General features: G+C 38.0%; 1 protein-coding gene across 1 annotated transcript; it reads right to left on the bottom strand.

The window, feature by feature from the left end:
* Positions 1–4,023: 4,023 nt before the first annotated feature.
* On the bottom strand, positions 4,024–23,961 carry SPI1 (Spi-1 proto-oncogene). The gene is made up of 5 exons (XM_083863356.1): positions 23,593–23,961; positions 17,075–17,168; positions 9,747–9,934; positions 5,830–5,977; positions 4,024–5,161 (listed from the first exon to the last, which is right to left on the bottom strand). Exons 1-5 carry the CDS (start codon positions 23,635–23,637, stop codon positions 4,845–4,847), a joined length of 792 nt encoding a protein of 263 aa, XP_083719482.1. The 5' UTR covers positions 23,638–23,961; the 3' UTR covers positions 4,024–4,844.
* Between the last annotated feature and the right edge of the window lie 1,775 nt (positions 23,962–25,736).

The raw sequence follows: 25,736 nt of genomic DNA on the forward strand, positions 1-25,736 counted from the left end.
CTAAAGGCATGAAGAAGGAGGATGTGGCTGGATGAGTGGAGAGAATGGAAAGAAACACAGAATGCAAAGAAAGTTGCCCTGAAAAACCTGATCTACTAGGCCTGTTTCGAGTAGGAGATTGGATGGAGTGACCTCCAAACGTCCCTTCCAACCCAGGTTGCTCTGTGTTCCTGTGTGCTGATGTGAGGTGTTGGGCTGAGGCAGACACAGATGAGCTATGAGTGAGGAAATGAGAAAGAATATCTCAACCTACTGCTGTTTTCATGTTCTTTGGAAGAAGTTCACATTCCCCAGCTCTTGGAATAGGACTCTGATTACTTGGTTTATATACAGACTTCACTAATAGCACGAGCTCAGCTGAGTCAACTGAATTGCAACGTGCAAATTTGTTAGAGAAGAAAGGTGAAACTTGGTGAAGTTTTAGCTACTGCCGCAGTTGCTTTAAAGAGCAAGCTCTTCATCTACTTGACTGTAATATATTAGTGGGTTCATTACAGTAGTGTATTTATTACAAGCACCACATCTTCAGTGTTTTAGGTATATGGGTATACAAAACTATGTAAATCTGATTTGAGTGTTTCTTAGAACAAGGAAAGGTGGTAAAGTAGCAAGTTAACACACAAAATAAATTAGAAATAAATGCAAATTCTTGGAATTGGCACCACAGTCTGTGCATATCATCGTCTTTTCTATCCCTAATCCATACATTTTCAATACACAAGTGTGGGATTTCCATTGTGAACATGCTGTTCTGGGCATTCTCAAATTAAAAATGCTTATTGTGTTGTCATCAGTAATAGTCTTTGCTATGAATTTACAATGTGCAGCTAGAGTACAAGGAAAATTTTGAGTGATAGTATAAATAGACTGAATTGAACTGTCACAATATATGTACTAGTTATGAAGCTGCCACTATAGTTTGAATTAGGCTCAATGATTATGAAGTGAATTTTGTTGTGTGGAGATTTGAATGAGGGAGGAAAATAAGAAAATGGAAGAATAAGAAAAAATGGAAGAAAGGCACAGAGATTAAGTGATACAAATAGAAAAATAAACTAAGGCAAAAGGCTTACTGAGGAAAAGAAACCTGGCGATGTAAAGAGCCTAAACCCTGTTGTAATCACAATTAAAGACAAACACAAATTATAAGACTCTGTCAATGTATGAACCTTGAAATGAGGATATAGAGATAAAATTTCATGAAGGAGGAGACAAAAACCTCCAGCAGATATATTAGGATGTGTATGTATGTATTTTTCAAGAATTTTAGAGGATTCAATAAATGTGGGGTTTCAGGCAAAAATAAATAATAGCACCTTTAAATGCAGTTCTGTCTAATGTAGGTAAGTAGTAGCTTACATCTAGAAATGTCTAAAACTCTCTTTGAATAGAATTTAAAAATACACATTACCACTGTAAATTATTATAAGCAGATTATCAGTGTAGCCAGTGCAATTTTTCTAACTTTGATGCCTCTGATGTACAGCTAGAGGGAGTCTAATATATTGTAGGAGCAGTTCAGTATTTTGAATTTATCTCATTGATAGTTTTCTGAATAATCTTTCCACAAGAGTTGATTAGGAACCATTCAGCAGCTAATAAAGCTGATTTTTAAAGCAGGCTGCAAAGGGCCAAATATAAGTTGAATATCCAGCTGCAGTATGAGCACTTGCTTTGAAAGAGGATTGATGATCTCTGACAGCAGTGGGCTGCAAAATGTTCCAATGAACTTGTGCTAATTGTGGGTCATGTCTCCAAATAATGACCCCCCCCCGACCTTTTTCGAGCGCGTCTGCCTGTCTAGTAGTTGGCCACCTTCAGACAAAGTGGAATGCTTGCTCCTCTGTAATTTTGCAGAACCTGTGATTTAGTCATATTCATTTTGATATTTTTGTCTAGAACAGCCAAAGAGCTTCTACTTGCGTGTGCAGCTGCATGACAATAATTCAGCTTGCTTAGACAGCCCAGTGTCCTGAGCAGTTGGATTGTGTGGCAGACAAAGAGCGCTCTGGCAGAGAAGCATCATCATTTGGTCTCCTTCACAGCTGCAACACATGATTATTCACTCTTTTTGCCACAGATGAAAAACCTAACCAGAAACAGATGGGGAGTGAATATTTTTAGAAACAGTATTTCAAAGCATTAACAAGAGGAAGAGAAAAAGTTTTCAGCTTTGGAGATAATATTTTAAACCTTCTTGTTAAAGTATATTTGATTTTAGTATTAAATTTTTAAAAATTATTAATAATACTGTCCCCCTAAATATTTTTCTCAGATTCTTCTATTTCCATGTTTCTCATGGTCAAAACCATGTAAAATGCAAATTCTTTAATTCAAATATTAGTAGTTGCTCTAAATTAACATTTTATAGTAATGCACACTGCTCAAATAGCTCATTTAAAGGTTCTTGTTGTTTCTGTTTGAATGCTTGTTTTAATTTTGTACTATTTCTCCAGCATCTAATTGGATTTTATGCAAGACTTGCTAGGGAAATGGAAAAATAGATCTCAAAGTTCTTAGAAATCTTTTTGGTAAGCTTGAAATGGCTTTTGTGATATCCTAAGCATCTCCACAATTAACTCACCAGTTGGGTCTTTTCAGTTGTCATAGTTTTCCTGCAAGAGGAAATGATCCTTCTCCTCCAAATCACAGTGTCAGAGAAGGATCAGTTCTGCTTTTGAAGCTGTGTTTGTGATAAAGATATTTTTATGGAGAGAGGAATTATTACTCTAGTTTTCTTGAATATGGAGTCTGCAAGTCTGATGAGTGCAAATGTCCTTAATCTCTTTTTAATTCCCGGCTAGCAGTGGAGAGTCATCATCAGCACCAAGCAGAGAAGTCCTGAGTTTCTAGCTCAGCAAGAAGGAACCTTGGTTGTGTCAAAGTTTGGTGTTGTTCTCGTCTTCTGAGAGCTGCCTTCAACATCTTCACCTTCCATCCTGAAACTTCAATATGGATGCAGATGGAGTTATCCAAGTCTAATTTAGTGAGTATTACGTTATATCCTACAGGAAGTAAATCCTTCCAGTACAATTTCAGAAACAAAATGTCTTCTTAATTTGACTTATCCAACCCTAAGTGAATGAAAAATTTTTGACATGATCCTCAAAGCACAGTAGCTGAAAGTTGGATTACAAGTTTTTTAGAACATGAAAGATAGCTCTGTTAATTTTTGGCACTGACTGATGTATTTATCATGTGCATGAATTGGGAATAAGAATTGGGAAGTAGTACTTTGTGATTTTTTTTTTAACCAGGAGCTTCTTTCCAGTTTGGCTCCAAAGAGACACAGTAGGCCATGATGTCACCAGACTTTTCACTTCCAAAGTGAGATTGTTAGTGTAGATAACACTGACTGTGTTTAGATTTAATTATGAGAACTCAGGTCTCTAAGAAGCTCATCACTTTCAACTATTTCTGGTTTCAGTGAGAAGCAAGCTCTGAAAATTTTCAAGTTATTTAGTGATATTTGGCATGTTGTACCACATTTCAATATTGTTAAAAAACCCCCTTCTCTTCATTCTCGATCTGCCTCATTTCACCACATCTATTTTGGGAAAGTCATGATGATATTTCCTGATTTTTGAGTGACTGAAACAGTTGAGATATGTTAAATAATGTTAAAACTTAAAATGTTAATTTTCTTTCTTGCTTGCTTGAATTTGGATTTAATTTCTGTGTTTAGATGTGCTGGGTAAATTTACCATGGTGTCTCAGGTATTGAATTATCATTTATTTTGCATTTTGATTGTTATCTGCACAGTGCAGTTGTTATTAGTTACTATTAATTGTTTTACAGTAGAGATTAAAATCCACAGTTAAAATCTTGAAACGCTTTTGTACTGGAATTCTGCAAAGACATGATTAAACACAACTTATTTCCAAGAAACATTTATAAGCTAGAATCAAGGCATCACTGTGGGGGAATGCAAGACGAAAGAGCAGGAAAATATGTAAAACCGCAGAAGAACACGGTTAATTGTTACATTCTAAACGGGATGGGGGTGTAAATGCAATTCTTGGTATACATGACCAGAAAATGTTCAATTGGCAGGGCTTTTGCACAGGAAAAAATAGTGAGAAACATATACATACATGTATTTTGAAATTCCCTTCAGTACTGTAGTCTCTTTCACAGTAATGTATTTCATCTCTTACATTTGTTACTGAGTTCAACACCACTGATGATGTTTTCAGGTAAATTAAAAAGTAGCTACAGATGGATAAGGTCCTACAACCCAGTGCACCTTTTGTCCAGACACCACAGAGGAGCTGTATCTGCACCACTGAATGCATGACTTCTGTTTATGAAGTAACCATTTATTTTGCAAACATCAAAACTTCATTATATCTAATTTTATTAAATATGTACATCTTATTACTATTTAAAAGAACAGGTATCATTCCAAGATCTGCAAACTTCTCTCTAGCTCTGAGAGCTGCGGCAGAGCCTGTATTAATGCTAGATTAAAAGCTGGAAGCTAACGCAGTGTCACTGTGAGTGACACAGCACCACCTCTGGAGGCAAAACTTCATCGGCTGTATTCTTTAGTTACAATACAATTAAAAAAAAAAAAAAAAAAATCGTTCCTGACAGCAATATATTTGTACATTGTTTAAATTTCCCAACTCTGTCCAACTTGGAGGATGGAAACAAAGAATTCTGTCATGATTAGGATTCTCAGATGCTGAAGAAGGGAATTCGTACCAGAAACATCTGATGATAAAGGCTGTTTAAAGGCAGAGAAGGAGGCACAGGAAGCAAAGAGAAAGATGCGTCCATCTCCTCTGCTGGTATCCAGCCAGGAGCTTTCAATATTTTTCTTGCTTAGGGTCCCATGGCCTCAGTGAGGATAATGCTTCCTATCAGTGGCCCCCCTTCCCATCACCTCTCCACTAAACTGGTAGGTCAGCTTCTTCTTAACCTTCTTGACCTCCCCTGTCTTGCCATAGTTTCTCAAAGCCCGTGCCATCTTCTGGTAGGTCATTTTCTTGCGATTGCCTTTCTGGATGCCCCAGCGATGAGCCAGTGCTTCTTTGTGTTTGGAGGAGAACTGGAAAGTACCTTTCTCCTTGTCCACCCACCAAATGCTGTCCTTCATGTCCCCACTGCGAAGAAGGTCCAGAAGGAACTGATACAGACGTATCTTTTTCTTGCTGCCTGTGTGAGAATCAAAGAAGAAAGACAGTGGAGTGTTAGTATTTGTGTGCAGTTCCTGGTGAAACAGCAGAAAGTATCTAAGTATTTTAGCTAGCTTGGGACATGCATAACTTCTTCAGTTTGCAGCATTTGTAACAGTAGACAATGTAACACTGTGAGGGCAAAATGTGGGTTGAAGTACCAAGAAGAAAAAGCAGGAATAAGTAATTCCAAAGGCTAAACTTCTGAAATTAATTTGCTAATTTGAAGTTAATTGAAAAACATTGCTAATTCAAAACTACCCTAAACCTAATTTTGGCAGGTTATACAGAATGTGGCTCTCAGGTGCTTAGCAAAGAGAGCTATTTTTTTTTTTAATTGGTTCATCTCTTGGTTTTCCTGGCTGTTAATAAAAATAGAAGTAGAAATGGAAAAAGCCATTTCCATTCAGGAAGCCTGAATAGACCAAGCCGAAGGAGGCAGGGGAGTACATTAAGAAATGAGGGTTGAGATAGTTATGGTTGTGAAAGATTCAGAGGAGGGGAGAGTGCAAGGAGTCAGGGGAAAAAAAGCTTCAGCAGTGGCATAAAATATTAGCACAGCAGTTCTACAGTTTTATTCATTATCATCATGATAATATAACATCTGCTCAGTTCATAGCTTGACAAAATCCTTCTGTTTTCACTGACCTGTTTCTCCATGCATAATTCCAGGCCCAGGGTCTACACCATCATTCTCCCCATCTGACACCTCCAAGGGGGGGCTCTGCCTCTCTACATCCTCCTCGTCAGAGCTGGGCTGTGGTGGAGAGAAGTACATCCGGGGCAAATAGGACACCTTTTGGAGAATAGAGTAGTAGAGGGAGAAGGCAGTGATACAGATCAATGGAATCAAGATTAAAAAAGAAAATGTAAGGAAGAGAGATGCAGAGAAAAGGGAGGAGAAAGGAAGAGGTAAAGGAAAATGTTTAGTGCAATACTGAGTGACTTAGTTGTTGACAATTATAATAAATGCCATCCTATTAAGAAATATTTTCAGATAACAGTCAACACTTACACAGGTACAATGATGCACCTTTACAAGAGAGAAGAATGAATAATGTTGTGAATGTCAGAACTTTCTCATATCTTATATCCTATGCAAGTAACACTGCCACTCTTCCTTCTTATCTCCCCAAAGCTTGCTTTCTTCCTAATGAGTTTCTGATCCCGGTTGCCTATCCCCAGAGTGAAACTGCTTTTCAGAACAACTGTTTTTCTAACACAGACCATCTGGAACTAAATTTGAAAGAAATTAACAGTTCTCCCTATCATGGCTGGCTTTGGCTCTGTTGTCCTCTTCCTTTCTCAGGCACAGTACCTCCTGATGGCACCAAAACCCTATGGGACTGCATCCAAATTTGGAGATGGGATTGTACCAGTCTGTCAGCTTTCTCTCTTAAACTTCCCCCATGAGGAGAGGAGTAGCGTTAACACTAAGATTAAGGATATATCATATCAGCCCATATTATCTTTTCCCAAATGGCTATCTGAAAATTCCCCATTAGGAGGGAATTTCTCATCTGCAAAGCTAGCAAGCCAGTTTTTGGGTTATATTCTCTTGCCCTTATATAGAGGTCTTGTCAGAAGCAGTGTGGAATATACCTCTGCTCTGTAAATTCTCAGTTGTGGTCTAGTTTGCTAGGAAATACGACCACAAGTTATTGCATCTTCTTGTTTAATAATGTGAAACAGGTCAGTCTGAGGGGCAAGGAATAAGAACCCAATCCCTACATTAAAAAAAATCCAACCAATATTCCCCAAACACGGCATCATATCTTATGCAGCTTTCATGAAATGGGACAGATGATAGTTCTTGAAAGTGAGCTCCTTTTGTATGGCTCTTCTTCACCAGGAAAGAATGTTTTGAGCCTGATGCCCTCCCCAGGGAACCTCAGAGGCTGAAGTGGGCAGTGGGTGTTCATGAGTCACACCACTCACCCTGTGCTGGGCTTGGCCGAGCGGTGCTTTTCGGATGAAATTTACACCACCTTAAAATGTCCCAATAAGGCGTGTGCCAAGGGCTGGTTTGGGGGTACAGCAGCTGGCAGTTAATGAGTTGGCAGATTGGCTGCAGCCGATCTGGCAGGAAGGGCAGGATTGGGCAAGAGTGCGTGTAAGCTTCCTGTCAGATCCACAGGAGCGAAACTTCAGCCCTCACCACAGTCCCCTTCAGCATTTTACAGTTAAGAAAGCTGCAGCCTCGGGGGTGGGTAGGAAGGAAGGGAGAGACTATGCCATGGGGGAAGGGGAATGAGAAGATGGGACAGTGTCCTACAGGGGAGAGGAACAGAGATTGGTGCCCCTGCAGAGAAAAAGGCTGTGGAAATCTGGAGTGTTTTAGGAGGTCGTATGGGAGAAAGGAACTGCTGCTCTGGGGCTGGAGTGGGACAGTGGCAGAGTGGGAGGGGACATGGTGTCTTTCAAGCAAAGGTAGTTGCAGAGGCCAGCCTGGGGAGTTGAGTAAGCTTTCCCCATGCTGTCCTCACTTTCCCTGACTGCTGTACCTTTGCTTACACTTCCGCTGCACCTGAAACTTGGCAAGGGCAATACAGTGTCACACAGTTTTGGGACAGAGTCTCAGAGGACCTGCCCATGTGCTATAAAGAGCCAGGTTACTAATACAGTTCTGGAGAGAGAAAACTTAAGGAACTACTAGTTACTTTCCATATTCTAATGTGTTCTCAGGGTCTGCAGCACCCATGTGTGATTTTCCTCTTTCAAAAATTCTTCTTGCACCTTCCCAACCTTCTTTTTTATTATTTCTGAGGCCCGTGTTGGCAGGCTGACAAAATTTTTCAAATGAATCTTGCTCATGAACAGGTAAACTTCAAATTTGATTTCACAAAGTAATGTGACATCAACAGAAAATTAAACAAATACCTTTGTATTTTCTTCCTTTATTCCAAACAGTAACTCTGATATTGCAGGACAAGCATGCTAGTTAAAAACTAGCAAATTTAGAGGAGGGTTAAAACTTGCTTCCTGCTTCTGTTTCTTTGCCTGGGACTGTGACTGAGACACACCAGAAGCTGAACTTCAGAGCATGCCAAGTACTATTTGCATGAGCTATTCTAGGAATAAAAGTAAAGTAAAGTAAAAAGCCAAAGATCCCCTGCTGGTAAGGAAAAGGAAGGTAGTGGTGAGTTCCGCAGCTTGGTAGGGTGTGGGGCAGGGAGATCATGGTGCTCTTTATCAAAAGTTGTAACAAAAATAGTTCCCTGCCTTTCATCCTGAAATGAAAGATGATAACTGAGTAGAATGAACAAGGAAATGCTCTCTCTTGTTTTTGGGTTGTGCTTCCAAAGACATCCCTAAAGGGGCTCATTTTCACCCTTTGCCCTTCGCCAGAGGTAATGGTTGGTCATTATGTATTAGCAGTTGCAATGAGCAACTGAAACAACTTGAAGCTTCCCACAGACTGCAGTTCCATGATGCATTTTTTATATTTGTAACTTTCTGTTCCTAATTCTTTGTTTGTATCTACATCTTATATTCTATTCCTGATTTTTGATGGCTTGCAGTTTCCTGTTGTCAGTGTTAGCTTACTCATTCTATTTTTTCTCTTCTTTCTTTTTGATTAATACAGTATTGACATACAATTTCAGTTTGCTTTGAGCAGAGAAACCCAAAATGATAAGCCCATGCATGTGGTTTTTCTCAGAAAGTTTCAGCTAGAGAACTGTTAGATGCAGCACTGTAATCAGCTAATGCTCTTTTTTCTCTTTTCTGTCTTGTATTTAGGACATTTCATGTACATTGGGAAACTCTTTAGCACAACATCTCCCAGCTTTCTTACTGCTTTCAGTAATGACTTTGAGCATATTCTTGTAGTATCAAGAGTAGTTTCCACACCTCCTGTGCTTAGTGTCTTTGTAGTATGATGGAACACCTTATAATTTCAGCTTCAGTGAGAATTCACTGGTGCTTTGGTGACTACTGCATAGTGGAGTATCTTTTTTTTACAGGGAAATGCCTGGCTTAATGTAAAATCTGAGCCAAGACAAGATAGTGCATTTGGCTTGTGACTTATTTACTCCCAGACAGAAGCACAAGTAGGGTCTCCTCAGCCTGTGGTAGAATTACCAGTGGCATGTCTTTGTAGCATTTCTCAAGCAAGCCATATAAAAATGTCAGGGTTCCTTCGAAATATTTAGAAGTTTACTACTACTTCAAAGCTCAGAATTACTTCTTAATAGTCATGGGTAGCCTTGCTCTGATGATACAAAGTTCTCAGGTCCAGTTCATCTGCAGAATTGCAAACCAGTTGATATTCATTCCAAATGAAACAAAAATTTGAAATTACAAACACCTCCACAAAATGCAGTTCTCTTTTTAGATGGCATGGGGACAGGGGAGCATGATTTCTCACTATCCAGATAAAAAGAATGTTTAAAGTACATTTGTCCTGAGAATCAAGAGCTTTACATGTCCTAAGAACCTGAGTAACTAATTTCATCAATCTCTTTCACTTAATAGTATGCATTCCCTAATGTATTATCTTCTTTACCACTATCATATTCTTTCCATTATCATTGGAAATTCTGAGCCAGGGTTGGTGACCATACCTGATGGTTGAGGCCAATGTGTGTGGTTGGGATTGTAGAATCCAAGACATGCATTTGCTCGATCTCCATGTGCCTGTAGAGCTGCTGCAGCTGGGGAGGCTGCACACTCTGCAGCTCTGTGAAATGGTTGTCTCCAAAGGTCTCAAATTCACTGTGCATGTGGTGTGGATGATATTCCCAATAATGATCTAAAGAAAGTAAAAAGAGATTGTCTGTCATTGCAAGATTAAAACCCATGGCATTTACCTGGCTTTCATTGGTTCCTACTCCTGTCACTGCCCTTTCTGCCCTCTCCAAACCAGTCCTGTTGACCTGTCTGTCTCTGCTGACAATCTGTATATATCCCCGTAAAGTTTCTTTTCCTAATCTCATAAATTCCTATGACTGGGAAGTAATACTTAGCCCACTTTAAGTAGGATAATACTCTCAGATAGTGAGATGGATTTCAATGATAATTTAACACAGGATGCAGATGTTAACGCTGGCACCTTTCTCAAGAGGAGACCATAGCAAGTTTCAAAACATTGTCATTCTTGAGACAACAAATTCTGCTGATTTACATACTGTCATATTCTTATTAAACTCTTCCTCATGGCATGGAAATGCGGAGGTGGAATAAAATGTAAAGATTATTCTGCAGCTAACTTTAGTCTTTATTTTACTGTGCTAGTAAAATTTCAGGAATGCTGCAGAAATCTAGATATTTCCTACTGTGTTGCTATATCACACATTTTTTTAAGTACCAATACTAGAGAGTAAAAGGATAAACACAGGTGGAAATTTGGTGTACAGTGGATACAGGAAGGCTAAATTCTAATGCCGACTCTTTCTCTACCTTTTTTATCTCTTTAGTGTAATTCAAATTTCTGTGATAATTCAGATTTTTTTCCAAAAATATAAAGAAATACTTAAATAACCACTATGTTATCATGTTTCCTGATTAATTTATCTTTGAAATGAAATTCTGTATCATTCTCAGATTTAGATTTCTGGATTTTTTAGTTAAACACAAGCCTTCAAGATTTTAGAATGTCATATTTGCTGCTCAAAATTTAAAATTTTCTACAAGAAATGTGAAGTATTGCTAATTCTATTTCTCATATACAGCAGCTACATACATAATTTTGCAGATTTATGTACAGCCTGTTTTTAAAATCAGTGTCAACACTATGTCCTCTGCTCTAACTGAGCTTGGAACTAATCTTCCAGGGTTCACCTTTTTGTGCACCACTTTATGCACAGCTGAAATTTCTTTATGATATTCTGTGTAACAGTTCTAATTTATATCTTACTGTTCCATGTTCTTTTCCACTATTAAATTATGAAAAATAATTTCTGTCCCTCCCTTCACACGTTTTCAGGTTGCTGTCATGTACTCTTACTTCTAATTATCACTTAAACTAGGTTCAGCTCTGAGTCTTTCAGTGTAAATCAGTATATTCACTCCCTTATTCACACTTGTACACTTCTCCGAGCTCTCTCCCAGCTGTTGACATCTTTCCAATAACACAATAGACAGAACTGAACGTGTTCCCCTAAATGTAATTAAATTTATAGAGGAACAATTATTGGGTTCTGCAATATATGTTATTGTGAATTACATTATCTGGATACTAACATGCTATGAATATTTTTCTTAAATATCAAGTTCATTCTTTTTCTCATCTCCTGTCTCCTCGTCCTTCCCCATCTATGTTTCAAACAGTTACCTGTAATCACATTGAGGATTTGAAATCCAGGGGAGTGACTGAGTGTGGCTGCTTCTAGAGTGAACTCAGGAATATGTTTGTACCAAGCACAGCTGTACTTGAGGAGCTGTAAGCTCTTTCAGCTGTCTTCATGCTCAGGCCTATAGGAATTTATTTGGAGGCTCTGTCAGATCATTTATGACACCAATACTTATTTTTTTGTCCTTTCTGCTTTTCTGATTCATGACTAAACCTCATCATTGCTTGTGAAAGGGGTGGAAATGTGTTTATAAAAGCATCCACAGAGCTGCTGCATTATTTTGTCATTTCTTTGCTTTGTTGTATAGCACTTTCTATGGGCTATGTATGGGTTTTCTAGCCCTAAGATAATCACAATACACAGTAGCACTTTTTCATGTTGCAGTTCAAGAAAAAAATTTCAGTTTCTAGGGTAAAAAAGTGGGGTTTATGGGTGCAGAGAACCCAGGTGTTTTTACATCCACATGTACTTCAACCCAGTAAACAGCAGAGTGTATGAGTTGAAATCCATAATTTACCTAAGACTGTGTTCTGATAGAAGCTTTGAGCACTTTCAGTGTGAAACCTTTCCATTTAGTTGGAAGACTGAGCCACACTAATTCGCATTTTCTCTGGGTTAAATTACTGCAGATTTCTCTAAGCAGAGCCAACCATTGAGGTCCCATACACCATGGACAGCCCTACATATTAACTTGTTGAGCATACATCTCAGGAATAATCTAAACTCTTGTTCTTTAGAGTGATCTGCTTGCTTCGTGGAAAGTGCTCTGTCGGAGGGCAATGTATATTCCCAAAGATCCCTTGTCAGTGATAATCTACAACACCAAATGAGATCAATGCACAATTGGGAGGGTGACAAAGCCCAAGGAAAAGGCTCTGAGGCTGTCAATGGCAAGTCTTCAGCTGTCCTACTGGCAGCAAATATGGTGGCCAAGAGAGAACATAGAACATTTTCAATATGCATAGCCATTAGTATTTGTGCACCCTCTAGGTGGTCTACTTTTGATTATTTTATTTTTTTTTATCAGCAATAATGTTTTTATACTTTGAGATACCTCTTGGTTTTTTTGAGCCTATGACGAGGTTACTGTTGCTCCAGAACTGTTTTAACTTTTCCCTTGGCAAATTAATTAACCTATGGAATAATATTTATGCATATTCATGCTAATAACTAATTAGTAATTATCATATTAATTACTGAATTCCTTTTTGATGGAATTAGATGCTGCTGTAAAAATAAAGTAATAGAATAATACTATTAGCACAGCATATAGGACTTAAAGTAATGACATAATACTATTACACTACCAAAAAATCTCTGTCAGAAATTACTTCAACTCAAATTTATGTCCAAATATTCAAGTTGTGATAGGGAGCAAAGTCTTTATTCCATCTAAAAAATCTATAATTTCCCAGTAATGCTTAGAATAAACAATATTGATTTAGTAACATTAGAAGAGAAATTACAAATCTGTTTCCACAGGCCCTTCTGCAGTTAACCATCCTGGCTAAGTTATTGCACATGAAAATAAAAAGAGAAAAAATTAAATATCTGTGTCTTCAGATACCTGAGTTACCAAAAACTCTTTACTTCTATGCTCTTTATTAGTGTTATGTCAGTTACACATAGCAATTTTGTTATTTTCTCTAAAACATGAAGGTGGAAGGAAGAAAAAAGGAGATATAAATTCTAGAAATGGAAAGTGCCTGTTCCTTGGGCAAAGGAAAATGTCATTAAAAGCCAAGCTATACCTACACAATGGAGTCATTATGAGAAATTTCATGTGAAGTGAAAGAGGATGTGAAAAAAAATTCTCTCTTACAGAGGCATGGAGATCATGTTTGTTTTGGTCTTGTATGTAGTGAAAGGTTAGAGGAAGGACAATAATGAATTCTGAACTCCCTCCCATGACAGAGAGGATGTTAGCCTGTTGGGAAGCAATACCTAAAGGTATCACCTCCATGGTGAAAAGGCATTGTGCTAATATTCACTGTGAAGGTAGATTCTCATTCCACAAGTGAGAAAACCTGACTGAACTTTTTCATGAGCCTTCTCATCACCGTAAATTTCTTTGCTTCTGTTTTAATAGATGAATAATAGATGAATAATAGAACCAGCAGCTAGAATATGAAACAGGCTCAGGGAAGGTATTTATAATAAATGTGGAGCAATGGTTTAAATCTGCGTTGTGCAGAGCAGAACCGTTCAGAAACTCATGAGCCAGCTGTTGGACCGGAAACATGAACGCTCTGTCAGCACCGTGCTCTGCCTGGCTCGGGAGAGCTGCTGCCCACGGGAGCTCTGCTCAGGGCCTCTGGGGCTTCTGCTCTGGGCTCGGCTGGTTTTCCAACACATGGTCAACTAGGGGAGGCACAGAGCCCCACACTGCACAGTCTACAAGTTCCCACTGTGTTTTGCATATCTGGAAAAACAAATCAAGGAAAAAGCATGTAGAGAAAATGAAAAAAAAAAAATATGGGTCAGTCCCCATCAAATCATGAGATATCTTTGAAGGAAGGGGATTTTTTAATGAAGTTTGGAATTCTTTCTCTTTTTCATACAGCATTTAAGACTAAGGTTCACATGTTTGGACTTTCCTTCTCTTCTACGTGGACTAATAAAATCAAAGCTGAGATTCCTAAATGGTCATATTACTCCAGGATGTGGAACAAATATAAAGTCCCAGATCAGGAAATCTAGTAAGTTCCATGAGGCTAGCAATGAAGTGAACAAGGGTCAACACACAGCTTCATACAAAAAGTGATTTTTACTAAACCTATAATATTTGGTAATAACATTGAGACAAAGCTGCAGTGGAATTTTGTAATTACTAAGATTGCATTAGTGTTACAAAATATGCTGTGTTACACTTAGAGATTTACAAGCTCAGGGTAGGGTGATGGACTAATACATTATCACTTAAAGCAGCTTCTGTCCTGCATAACTGTGTCTCTGTGTTTATTACAGTATTTAAAACATAGTTACACTGCAGGAGAGAAAATAATCGCACACAATGCTTGTGGTGATAAACGTATCATGTTGTGGTTTTGCTTGTTAATTTCAGCCTTCACTTATTGGAAATGATTTCCTACATACTACTCACTAATGGCACAGATTTAGAGATTTTTGTGGACTTTACTACCTATTTGTGTAAATATGGACTAAGGTTTTCCTTCAGTACTATATTTGAGGAAAAAGGACAGTAATGCATGCAGCACAAATCTACAGATTAAGACATTTCCATCTCCCTTTCACAAAATTAATTTTCTAGCAGTGAGAGAGAGGTAGTCTGACACCTAAGGAAATTTTCCTATTTCTTTGACAGTCCCTTGTCAGCAAAATCAGAAGTATTATTCTGTCTAGTGGCATCTATTTGCATTAACTGGTAGTATGGAGGGTACATAGTGGTACTGAGTAGACCTGCAAAATTATTTTAATGTATTGTTAGTGATCTCACTGTACCCCAAGCTGAACTTCTGTCTCGCAATTCTGTTCTTACTTCTTCTTTTATCCTCCTAACTAATCAGGTTCTTGTCTCTGTCATTGCTGTCACTGCAGCACCTTTTTATTCCTTTCCCCTCAATTTTTCAATCATTGTGCCTTTATCCACTTTGTTCTGAACACTTAGTACATATTTCTAAATGTACTTTGTGGCATCCTTTTCCTGCTCTTCTGCCTGGCTCTTCTCAAGACTCTATACTTGTGTTACTTGAACAAAATTAAAGCCAAAGTTGGGTTTTTCAGTGTTTATTGGAAATAAGTAAACTACAATAATCTATGGATTTTAGTCTCCATCTGTATTTTTTGGTTGTTCATTGCTCTTTTGGACTGTGAGTAATTTAGGACAGCACAGGGCACAGATGTTTATACACAACCAACTACAGTACAGGTGCTTTCATAAATAGAAATTTGATTGAAATGTGCAGGCTGGGTTTAGGTAGCCTCTTCCATAAGCACTTAATGTAGGAGTTAAAAAATAGTGGTTTGGGGTCTTTAGGAGAAGTGTAGCACAACTCTAGGAACAGACAAATTTCTATTTAAATTGCATGTTTAGGTACTGCTTAGGCTATAACACATATAGGTCACTAACCAGTTTTTGTTGTGTTCATTATGATGAGTTAAATCATGTTAGTGGTATGAGAAAAGTAGCTTACGGACAGCCTTTCAATAGAAAAATAGGCAGTAAACCAGATGAGGTGGTAAAATTATGAAAGATAAAGAGATGTTTTTGCTTGAAGTAGCCTTGACTTAATGACAGAAAAGTTATTTTCCAATGCTTTTTCCTATATGGCATCTTTTATATTTATTGTTTAATTGTCACAATTGCCTTTTGAGATAATCAATGTTATCCTGTTTTATGAGTGTGCAAACAGGTAGAGGGTATAATGTAAAAACCCTGAATTTCCATGTGGAATTTGCTGGGTTTGATTAACGAGGCTTGACAGATGCCATGAGATAACTTATAAAAACTGAATTAATTCTTTGTCTTCAGGCGTTAAGAGTACCATAGGTGTTTTCTGAAGGAAATGCAGAGAATAAATTTAAGTAGGAATCTCTTTCAGCTAAATGCTGAGCGCAATCTTACTCAGTAACTCACTGCTCTTTAAGAGAGCTTCTGTTGCCACAGACAAAACAGTGCTGTGCTATGATTAGTTCATATCTTAAATTATAACAGCAAGGGGTCTAGTTGCTGTATCAGTGGGAGTCTTTCAGGGAAACTCCAAGACCTGCCACTAGTAATACAGTAGAACGGTGCTTTTCCTTCCTGAGTCAATATCGGCTCTGGTATTTCCAGGGTGGTGTTGCTGGACCATTGTATTGCACAGGACACAAAATTCACAAAGCAAGACTCTTGCCTCTGTGTTGATTTAGAGTCCAGTGTCTGGACAACATTAAAATATAGACACCAAAGCTTTGAAATCACATACATAAATTGAAGTAATAAATAATAATACAGCATTTTTACATTGAGTTATGTTTATGTACAAACAGCTACAAGGAAGTTTTACATAGATTTAGAGAGAGGAAGTACTTGGGTGTACTGGAGGAAGAGTGAAAGTTAAAGTTAGGTGTGGCAGCATGCAATAGAGATCAAAAGAAAGAGGAAAATATATGGAGTTGAAAAAGGCTAAATACCAAAGAAACCTAATTAAAATAAAAGCACAAATACATTATCTAGGGCCTAAGTGAAATGGGAATTGGACATGAGAACACAAGAAGAGGAATACAGTGTTGCAAATCCTTATTCTCAAGAAGTTCAGAAGCAAACTGAATGCTTTTGATCTGCAGAGGAAACTAAAATACAGTAAAGATAATGAAGGATAGGGATCATGAGATCCTACTTTCTTGGAAACTACTTGCATCATAGAGTGCTTTTTAAAATGCTCTTTCAGAGAAACCATGTTGCAGTTGCTAGATTGGAACAAATAATATAATAAGATTATATTATTAATAAAATATTTTTTGTTCCTGATTCAAAAATGTGCTGCTATATATTATAGATCACAGCAATAAATTTATTCTTTTCTTGTATGTCCTAAATCTGTTTCCTGTGGTAACCCATGAGATTTTATGCTCCAAGGAGGTATTTTTTGACTTACCACCATGACTCTCTCCATCACTGTTGAGATACTGGTAATAGTCATGGGGCTGTCGGTAGAGGTCTGACTCATAGGGTACCATATCTTCAGAGGGCTGTAAAAAGAAGAGGAATTTTTAGAACAGTAAGTTTACACAAATCCTTTCCAAATTATTCATAGGATTAGTGAAGGGCTGATGCCAACCCATTTTATATGACTTAAGGAAAGAAAGGGGAAACTTCAAGTTATTATTGAATCAGCAGAAATAAAATGTGTGATGCCAAACACTGTTTTGGGGTGAAAAAAAGAGTAATCCCAGTAGAAGAGAGACCCAGCCTGTGTAGCAAAATTGTCCCGTTGTAACACAGAAATCCCTTGTATCCCACACTCCAGCCTCCTGAGGACACTGCTTTAGAGCTGTTGCAGATATTAGGCACAAGTAAAAGTGAAATATTTTCTTTGGTAGTAACAGACAATTTCTTTTATTAATTATGATGATGATGATGATTCCTGCACACAAAGGAGAAAGCAGAAGCTTGTCTTGCCTAAACATATTATACTGATTGTTTCTACAAGGTCTGGCTAAATGGTGGCTGTTTGTCAGAGGGCAGTGACACTGACAGAGGGCATAAACACATTTTCTTTCTTTCAGTTACCATCCAAGGTGGCCTCTAAAGGTTTGCTGGTTCAAGTCAACTGCACAGGGCTTTTAGATACACATGGTGAAGACTTAAAAAATCCAAATGTGGGACAAATAGTGAGTTATGACCTGTTGAATGCTTAGATGTAGAATTGAAGTCCTCTCTATCTTCTTAAAACAGGTGACATAGGGTAACTTGCCCACTTCTCTTCCTCCTCAGGCCTAGTATTCCCATGTGATTTCTGATTAAGATCTCATGTTGTCACAACAAAGGTTGTTTATTACCAGTTGTGCACGGTTTTGTTGCTTCATTTAATGTTCCTTCTTGTTTATTTCCAGAAATAAGAGTTAGAGAAAGACAGTGTCTTAAGTTTGATACAGTATTTACTTCCAATCCAAACAAATTCTTGCACTGTCAACAGCAAAAGAGAACTCAACCACCTTCTTGCCTGTTTTTGGAAAGGAAATTATTTCTTGTATTTCTAGACGATAATAGAAACATTTTAATTCTATTAATGACTCCATCATAACAAATTTTGAAGGACAAATATTTAAAATAACATGATAACTTACATGATGGGCGTATTTTTTGTGTTTATATTTCATATGCTTACTGTATGTCCCAAATCCTTTCTCTCCCTCCATGAACCTGCCACATTTTTGGAACATCTGCATTTTTAAAGTTTATGCTGTGGTGACAGCATAAAAAAGAGAGCTTCTCTTTTTCTTACTCCTCTAGACTGCTTGAGAACATGAAACCTAAGGTAGCAGCTGCCACTAAACTCCAGATGGAGGGGTAGATAAGCAGCTAGCAAAAGGAAAGGACTTTTTTTCTGGTTTCTTTAATTCTTCTAGTTAACTCCTTTGGTTCATTCTGTTGGAATTTGGGGGATTAAAGATTGTCCCTTTCTGAGGATTAAGATGTTAGAACATGTACCAGAGAAATGCCAAAAATCCACTTTCAGAAATTACTTTGGAACTTGGTAAATACTTAGTAGCAGCCATGTGTTGTATTAGTGTATCATTAAAATGCACTGGTAAGATTGTATAAAACTTCATGGCTTCCAGCACACACACTAAATGGGAGTCAGACCCATGGGATATTTAAAGCCTCAGGAGAAAATCCATCACCTGGCTACAAGCTCCAAATATAACTGGTGGTGGTGGATAATTGCTTTGGGGAAATCTTGAGAAGATGATAATCCACAGGTTATCATAATAAAGGAGATGAAAAAGCCTATCTAAGGGAAAGACTAGAAAAGGGACAAGTCATCATTTAAGTGCATCCACAGCAGGAATAGGAGTGTCAGAAGTTTTCTCTGATCTCCAGAGCTGCACTGGAGGTCTCCCTTTCCAAATCTATGTGATTACAATAGAATTGCCCTTTATTCACACAGAGATACAATGGGAAGTATAAACTATTGTCCAGATTTCATGGGGGTGGTCAAAGGAGACAGTGCAGCATGCATTTTCTCAGTGTTTCTGCTTTTTCTCTATGTATTTTCTTGGTGTTCTCTCTGTGGTTATGTGTATTTACCCATCTTCATTCCTTTGCCCTTTGGTGTACTCTGATCTCTGACAAGAAAAAGTAATGAGACTGTATTTTGCTTTCTTTAGGATAAAGTTCTGAATGGAATTACTCCTTTTCATTATCTTTGCAAATTAGTTCATCCCACTCCTTCATATTCAGAATTTGTTAATATTATAATTTCTATTACAAATTAAAAACTAAATTTATTCTTAATATTATAAATTACTATAATTAAAAGGAAGGTATTAGTGTTCTGAGAAAGAGAAAATGTCAACATCTAAATAGAAAATGCATATCATACTAGTTGGGGAAAACAGAGGTTAAAAAGTCATATAAAGGTACATTGTGTGAAAGAAAAATCTCTGTTTCTTCTCAACTAAAATAGTAGAAACTGATAGAAATTATTAAGAAGTTAATACCTAAATGCATTGAAGTTTTTAACACTGATAACTATTTAGCCAGAAGTAAACTAATTTCGAAAGAAATCAGTATCCTGTTGATCTAGGCCTAATTTGCTAAAATTTCCACTGATACAACACAGCATCTGTCCCTCATAACTTTACAGAAGTTTAGCTTGGCAGGAAGGCCAAGCATCAGCCCAAAAGTAGATAAACAATACATATTTTAGGCATAGAAAAAACATTTGGTTTTCCCTGGCTGTGCTTTTCCTTTGTTGTCTTTTCTCAGTCTCCAAACTCCTCCACTCCAGACCAACATACATTAACAGGCAATAGTGTCTCACAGTCTGACAGCTGAGAATGAAGTATTTTACCATTCAGAAGTTATTTTTACAGTTCAGAGGCATATTCAATGACCAAAGCTAAAGGGAGGTGTGTTAAATAGACTCCTAAAACAATTATTCCCTTAATATTTACAGACTTGACTGACTGCAAAGTGAGTTGCAGATACTCAACATCTAAAGATTTTTACATAGGGCATTGGGATACTATAAACTCTGGTTTGAAAGTCTGGGGCTTAAAATCTCTTTATTATGGATTCTTGGAATTTTTGTCCTTGGATTTGTTTCCTGTCTAGTGATCCTTTTGATAAAACATGTATGTGTATATCCTTGTTAACTCATGCAACTGGACCAATCCTTCCCCACAAATGACCTGTAATGCCACTGCTTTCTGTCTTGGTGTCTGATCTTCAAGGGCACAGTAACGAACATGGCAAGATGTATATTTAAAAGTCTGCTTATCTTAAATTTATTTAGGTGGTGGTTAAGGGACATAGAACAGCATGTATTCTCTCTGATTATCCGATGGGAAGGTGGGATATTTCCCTCTATTTATTCAAGAGGCTATTTCCAATAACCTATTTTTAATTGCATTCTAGTTTTTGGGGGAGTGGTTTGTCATTCTGGCTTTTTTTTTCAGAAAAGTTTTTTTAGAAATGTTTTCTCTAATTAGAGAGAAGAGGTTTCACCATGTACTGCTGTTGCCTCTTGTGCCAGTCTTTACCCACTTGCCCCATCCTTCTCTGGAACCTCCCCACCCACACCCATTTCATCATACTGACATGACAGCACTTCCATGACACTGAACTGTTTTTGTTGCTCCTGACAAAAAGCAAAGAATAGCTTATGTTTAATATTTAACTGATGTCAATTGGCCATTTGTTCTATCTGTTGTTTCCATGTAAAAGAGTGGCTGAAAGCTTTGTTAGGATCCCATAGTTGTGGTCTAAAGTTGGTATCTCTTTCATGCGTGCCATGAGGTGCAGCACACTATCTAAGACAGTATTCTACCCTCAAGTAATAGGTCAACAAACAGTACTTTCTCTCACAGACTTTGATAATGAAAAGTGACCTCAGTCTTCCATCTTTGCCCTGAAACTCAAGGGAAAGGCCACAAAAGCAGTCAGAGAAAGCTCAGTTGGCATTGGTTAAGAGAGACACATTGGACTCAACTGAATAGCAGTCTGAAAATCTTGTTACTCCCCAAGACTTTGTTGGATGATTCCAGGAAACTGTAAAATCACCAAATGCTGATCTTTTTTTTAATCTTGATATAACTATTCACTGGCATGTGATTCAAAGATACTTCAGACAATTTCCAGTGATGTGCTGCTGAGACAAGCATTAAGGCCAAAATTAACTATATTTCCTTGGAAAAAAATTACAGTATAACTATTTTAGAAAAGATGAGTAAAAATATTAGTGTGATTACTCATTGGGCCAGCCTCACTGGACCGTATTGACAATGCAGTTATGTGGAACAGAGTATTTCTGTAGGGCACTTTTGCTCTCATGCAAAAATACTTTGTTCAAAGCTGTGATTTCTACAGGTGGCAACTTAAGGATTCATATACAACTGGAACCCTCTTCAGGCAAAGGTGTTTGACTTCATTTTTTGACCCATAACACACCTGAATTCTATCATGCACTGGAAGACACAGACTCAGCCTGCAGAACTTTTCCCCACAAAATTCCTAATCTTCAGAGGAAGATGCAGTATTCCTAAACCATTTAAACAGTGTTTTCCAGCTGAAGGATAAGAATTTCCTAGCACAGGCAAGAAAAAGCAGTTATTGACCCACCCTTAACTGAGCAGGGAGGGGTGGAGGAGGGAAGTGTTGCTGCAACCCCTGCCTAGAAACAGGCTCTTGTCTCCCTGCTGAAAAAGTCCCAGGAGACACAGACATACAGGGCTCTAGCTGGCAGTGCACAAAGTGCACTTAAGGCAACTTTGAAAGTACAAACCACAAAATTATTCGGTTTTTTGACAGTTTAATCACAGAAATAAAAATCAAATTGCCCTGTCAAGTGCTTCAGTAAGCTGTAATTTTGTTTTCACTGCCAGTTGTATCACTCATCTGAACACAGATCAGACAGATTATTAACTGCAAGACAAATTAGAATATGGGCCAAACTGTGTTAGATTTTCACTCAATCTATTCAACATATGCCCTGGGATTCAACACTGGAAAAAAAAGACAAGAAACTTGGCTATGAGTTAATGAATGGACAGAAAATTAACAACTGGGTTTTTTTGAATGGAGATGCAGTTTTCTGGGGTAGCTAAGGACAAGGTTTGTGTTTCTTTTTAATTTTATTTTTCTTAAGCCCAACAAGTAACATACTGAGAAATCTCTATATCTGTTTTTATTTTCTTGGTTTCTATTCAGATTTCTATTCTGTTACAGTTACAGCAGACCCATTGGGAAATTCTGTGTATTTAAGAAAGAGAAAAATTATTTTTAGGGTCTTCTCACCCTTTGGGTAGATAGGTGATTTCAGCGACACTGATGATAAATTGAGAAAACAAAGGGTCTCCCGCAAAAATAAGTTAAATACTTTCAGTCATTATAAACTCCGAACATGGCAGGAATTCAAAGGGCCATATTTCTGGGTGGAACCTAAGAAATGTCTTTAGTCTTCACTAAATAGGACAAGACAAAACCAAAACTTGATACAAGTTTTTGTTAAATCCTTGGCTCTGCATTGGATCTCTTGGATCTCTTTCTGTTCTCTGACACATGTATAGCTGTTACTGTAAGCCATCTACCACATAAAAAGCCAAGTGAACCACCTTATCTGACACCTCTTCAGCTTCTACAAACTTAATGAAATCTAATTAAGGGCCTCTTGTACCCATTCTGCTTTGAAATTTCCCATTAAGGCTGCTTTCTAACCGCTAACAGGTTAGTGACATAATTTTCTGGATAAATAATAATTTTTTAACTCACCATACAATAAATTACAGCAGTGCAACAATGCTTCAGAGTTAAGGAAAGGATAGACCTGCTCCATAAGCACACAGAAAAATTTAGATCTTAGAGAAGAGCATTGAAAACCCGAATAAGGACCGTAGGGTTTTTTTGCCGTTCGCCAATTGCTTTTTCATAGTCAGTGAATTCAAGAGAATTCAGTTCAAGAATAGATTAAATTAAAAACTAAAATGCTATCATTGCAAAGAACACACAGAGTCCAAAAATCTGCAATATGTAAATCAACATTTAACAATTCTTCTTTCACAGATTAGTAGACAGTTAAGTACATAAACATATCAGAGACTTGATATGATGAAGAATTACAATCTGAAGAAAGACGGCTTTTATATCATGATGGTGGCACTGAAGAAAAGAGATTTACTGACTTGCTATAAACGTCCTGTACAAAAATACCATACATTTAATCTGTGAAAACAAATGGAGATCAATATCAGATACAAGTTTGGGGAGGAAATGTTAATTTCCTTTTCATTGCAGTGTTGTCACTAGTTTTATATATTGACCTAAGCCAAACTTCCTGGCATTACAAATACAGACCAAAACAGATATATTCTCAAATAACAAAACCTGGTTTACTTTGTGTTTTCCTACTGAACCCAACAATCCATATAACAAATAAATCCATATACTCACAGGGGGAATAAGGGGAAATCCTTCCATTTTGCAAGCTTGCAACATTCAGCCAACTTCTCAGCGAATTTTTCTTAATTCAGTTTTCAAACATCCAGAATAACTGACTTCCCAAAAATCATATTAAAAACAAACGAAAAAAAAGAGCAGGGGAGGGGAAGAAAAATAAAGAAAAAAGAAAAGAAAAACAACAAAAAAAAGTGAGATCCTCAGACTCTGTGAAGTCCCTTAGCAGTGGTGGATCTCAGGATAGGAGGACTCTAACAAGTTTTCATAGTTTGCCCTAATAAGTTCTGAGGTGAACTTTTTCCCGAGTTGTATGCGAAGTTCCTGATTTTATCAAATGTCTGTAGAAGGCAGATAGCCCTTGGGTCTATCAACGTGCCTGTGACATCACAACTTGAGCCAGTTTGCATAAATCTCATTTCAGGGAGCTGTGGCGCTGCAGCAGGAAGTCTGCCCCAGCCATGGACAGGTGCTTTGCTGTATAATCAGCAGCCCAGAGCCTGGGCCTGCTATCTACAAATGAGCATGTGGGTGCAGCACTCTGGGGAAGGCTGTGTGCTTCCCACTCTACGTGAACCATAACGATGGTGCTGCTCTCAGGTTTAATGATATTTCATAAAGACACAGTCCCGACAACTTCTGTGAGTCCAGAGCAGTGGCATAGACTTGTTTTAATGAAAGTCCTGTGTTGAAATTACGTGGCAATACTTAAGCAGGTTGGGAAAAAAAAAGAGCATGCAGTTACAAATACACAGCCTTAGGTTTATACAAAACGCTGAAGTTTTGCCCATGACACTTTTGTCATCAGCTTTGCAAGAGAGTAAATTCAGTGAAAGATACTTTGTCCTCTTAATTGTTACTTGTGAACTCTTTTCTTTTATAATTCCTGCCAGGAGAAAGTGAGTGGGGGAAAGGAGAAAGTATTACATGTCCCTCAGGATGACTTCCCTCAGGTCCTTTTAAAAGAGTGCTTTTAACAGTGAATAGAAAACAAAATTTATAGACTTCTGCTCAAAGAGCCAGGTGCAGAAATATCTTGTAGAGATTTTGTGTTACGTCTGCTCACTTGATTTTCTTCCTTCCCTGTATCCCACTGCTCCCTTTGCATTTGACTGCACTGAACAAATTCCTTCCATTTGCAGGTTCTGGCCACGGCAGAGGTGAGTGAGGCATGGGGCACGATGTAGAGGATGGGGCCTGGCTACAAGGGGAGAGAGATCTCATTTTGCTAAATGCATTCTTGCTTTGCAGTTAGTTACTAGTGTCTTGGAAAAGTGAAGTTTCTTTGTCTGGTTTGTTCCCCTTCAGTCTATGCCCATGTGCCACAGGTTCTGCTTTTGAAAGCAGCTTGTTCACCACTCACCTGGATCTGTGTGCAAGGGGGAATTTCAGCCACTCCAGACTTCCTCCCTTGTACACTGGTAAAACCAGAGGCGACTCACAAGTTCCTCTCATTCCCCACCCTCAAGAACTCAACGAGCAAACCATATTAGCAATGGGATAACATCAAGAACATGACGGGATATTAACTCTTGAAGCCTCAGACTGAATTTCATTAGTATTAGTTGATACATAAGCATTTAATTCTTAGTTTGTACCATGAACTCTTGACTTCAGCCTGGGAACAAGCAAGCTGCTTAACAGTCCGCTTCTATCTCTGAGACGGCTCTCAGGGCTGCCCCTGGATACCAGCCTGAAAGTGATCAAGCCACTTGGAGGAAAAGGAGAGAAGCAAAGTACCACCCTGATAAAATCCAGTGCAAACAGAGGAGAAGGGAGTGAACACACAAATCTTACAGTGGGTAATTGAATAGTAGGTGATAAAAGCAATTGTGGAAATTGTGTGTCTATTGACAAGGCTATTCAGAGCAAGGAAGATATGCTATCTGATTCACTGCACATTGAAAGATAGCTTAAGCAGCTTCTGCAAGTGTTAAATATGTGTTTTATACAGAGAGGCTTCTATTAAAATAAAATGAAACTATATTCCATAGGCTGGAGGATAATTCTGTACTGTCTTTTAGCACAGGAAATTACCTAATAAGGACAGATATTCTGCACCAGCCTTACTGCACTCGGGGAATGCAAGATTGCCAGCATTATCGACCAGGTCCAAACATACAGTAATCATAAGTGCACCA

The sequence above is a fragment of the Zosterops lateralis genome (genome assembly GCF_965231275.1).
Source record: "Zosterops lateralis genome assembly, chromosome: 6".
NCBI classification, from domain to species: Eukaryota; Metazoa; Chordata; class Aves; order Passeriformes; family Zosteropidae; genus Zosterops; species Zosterops lateralis.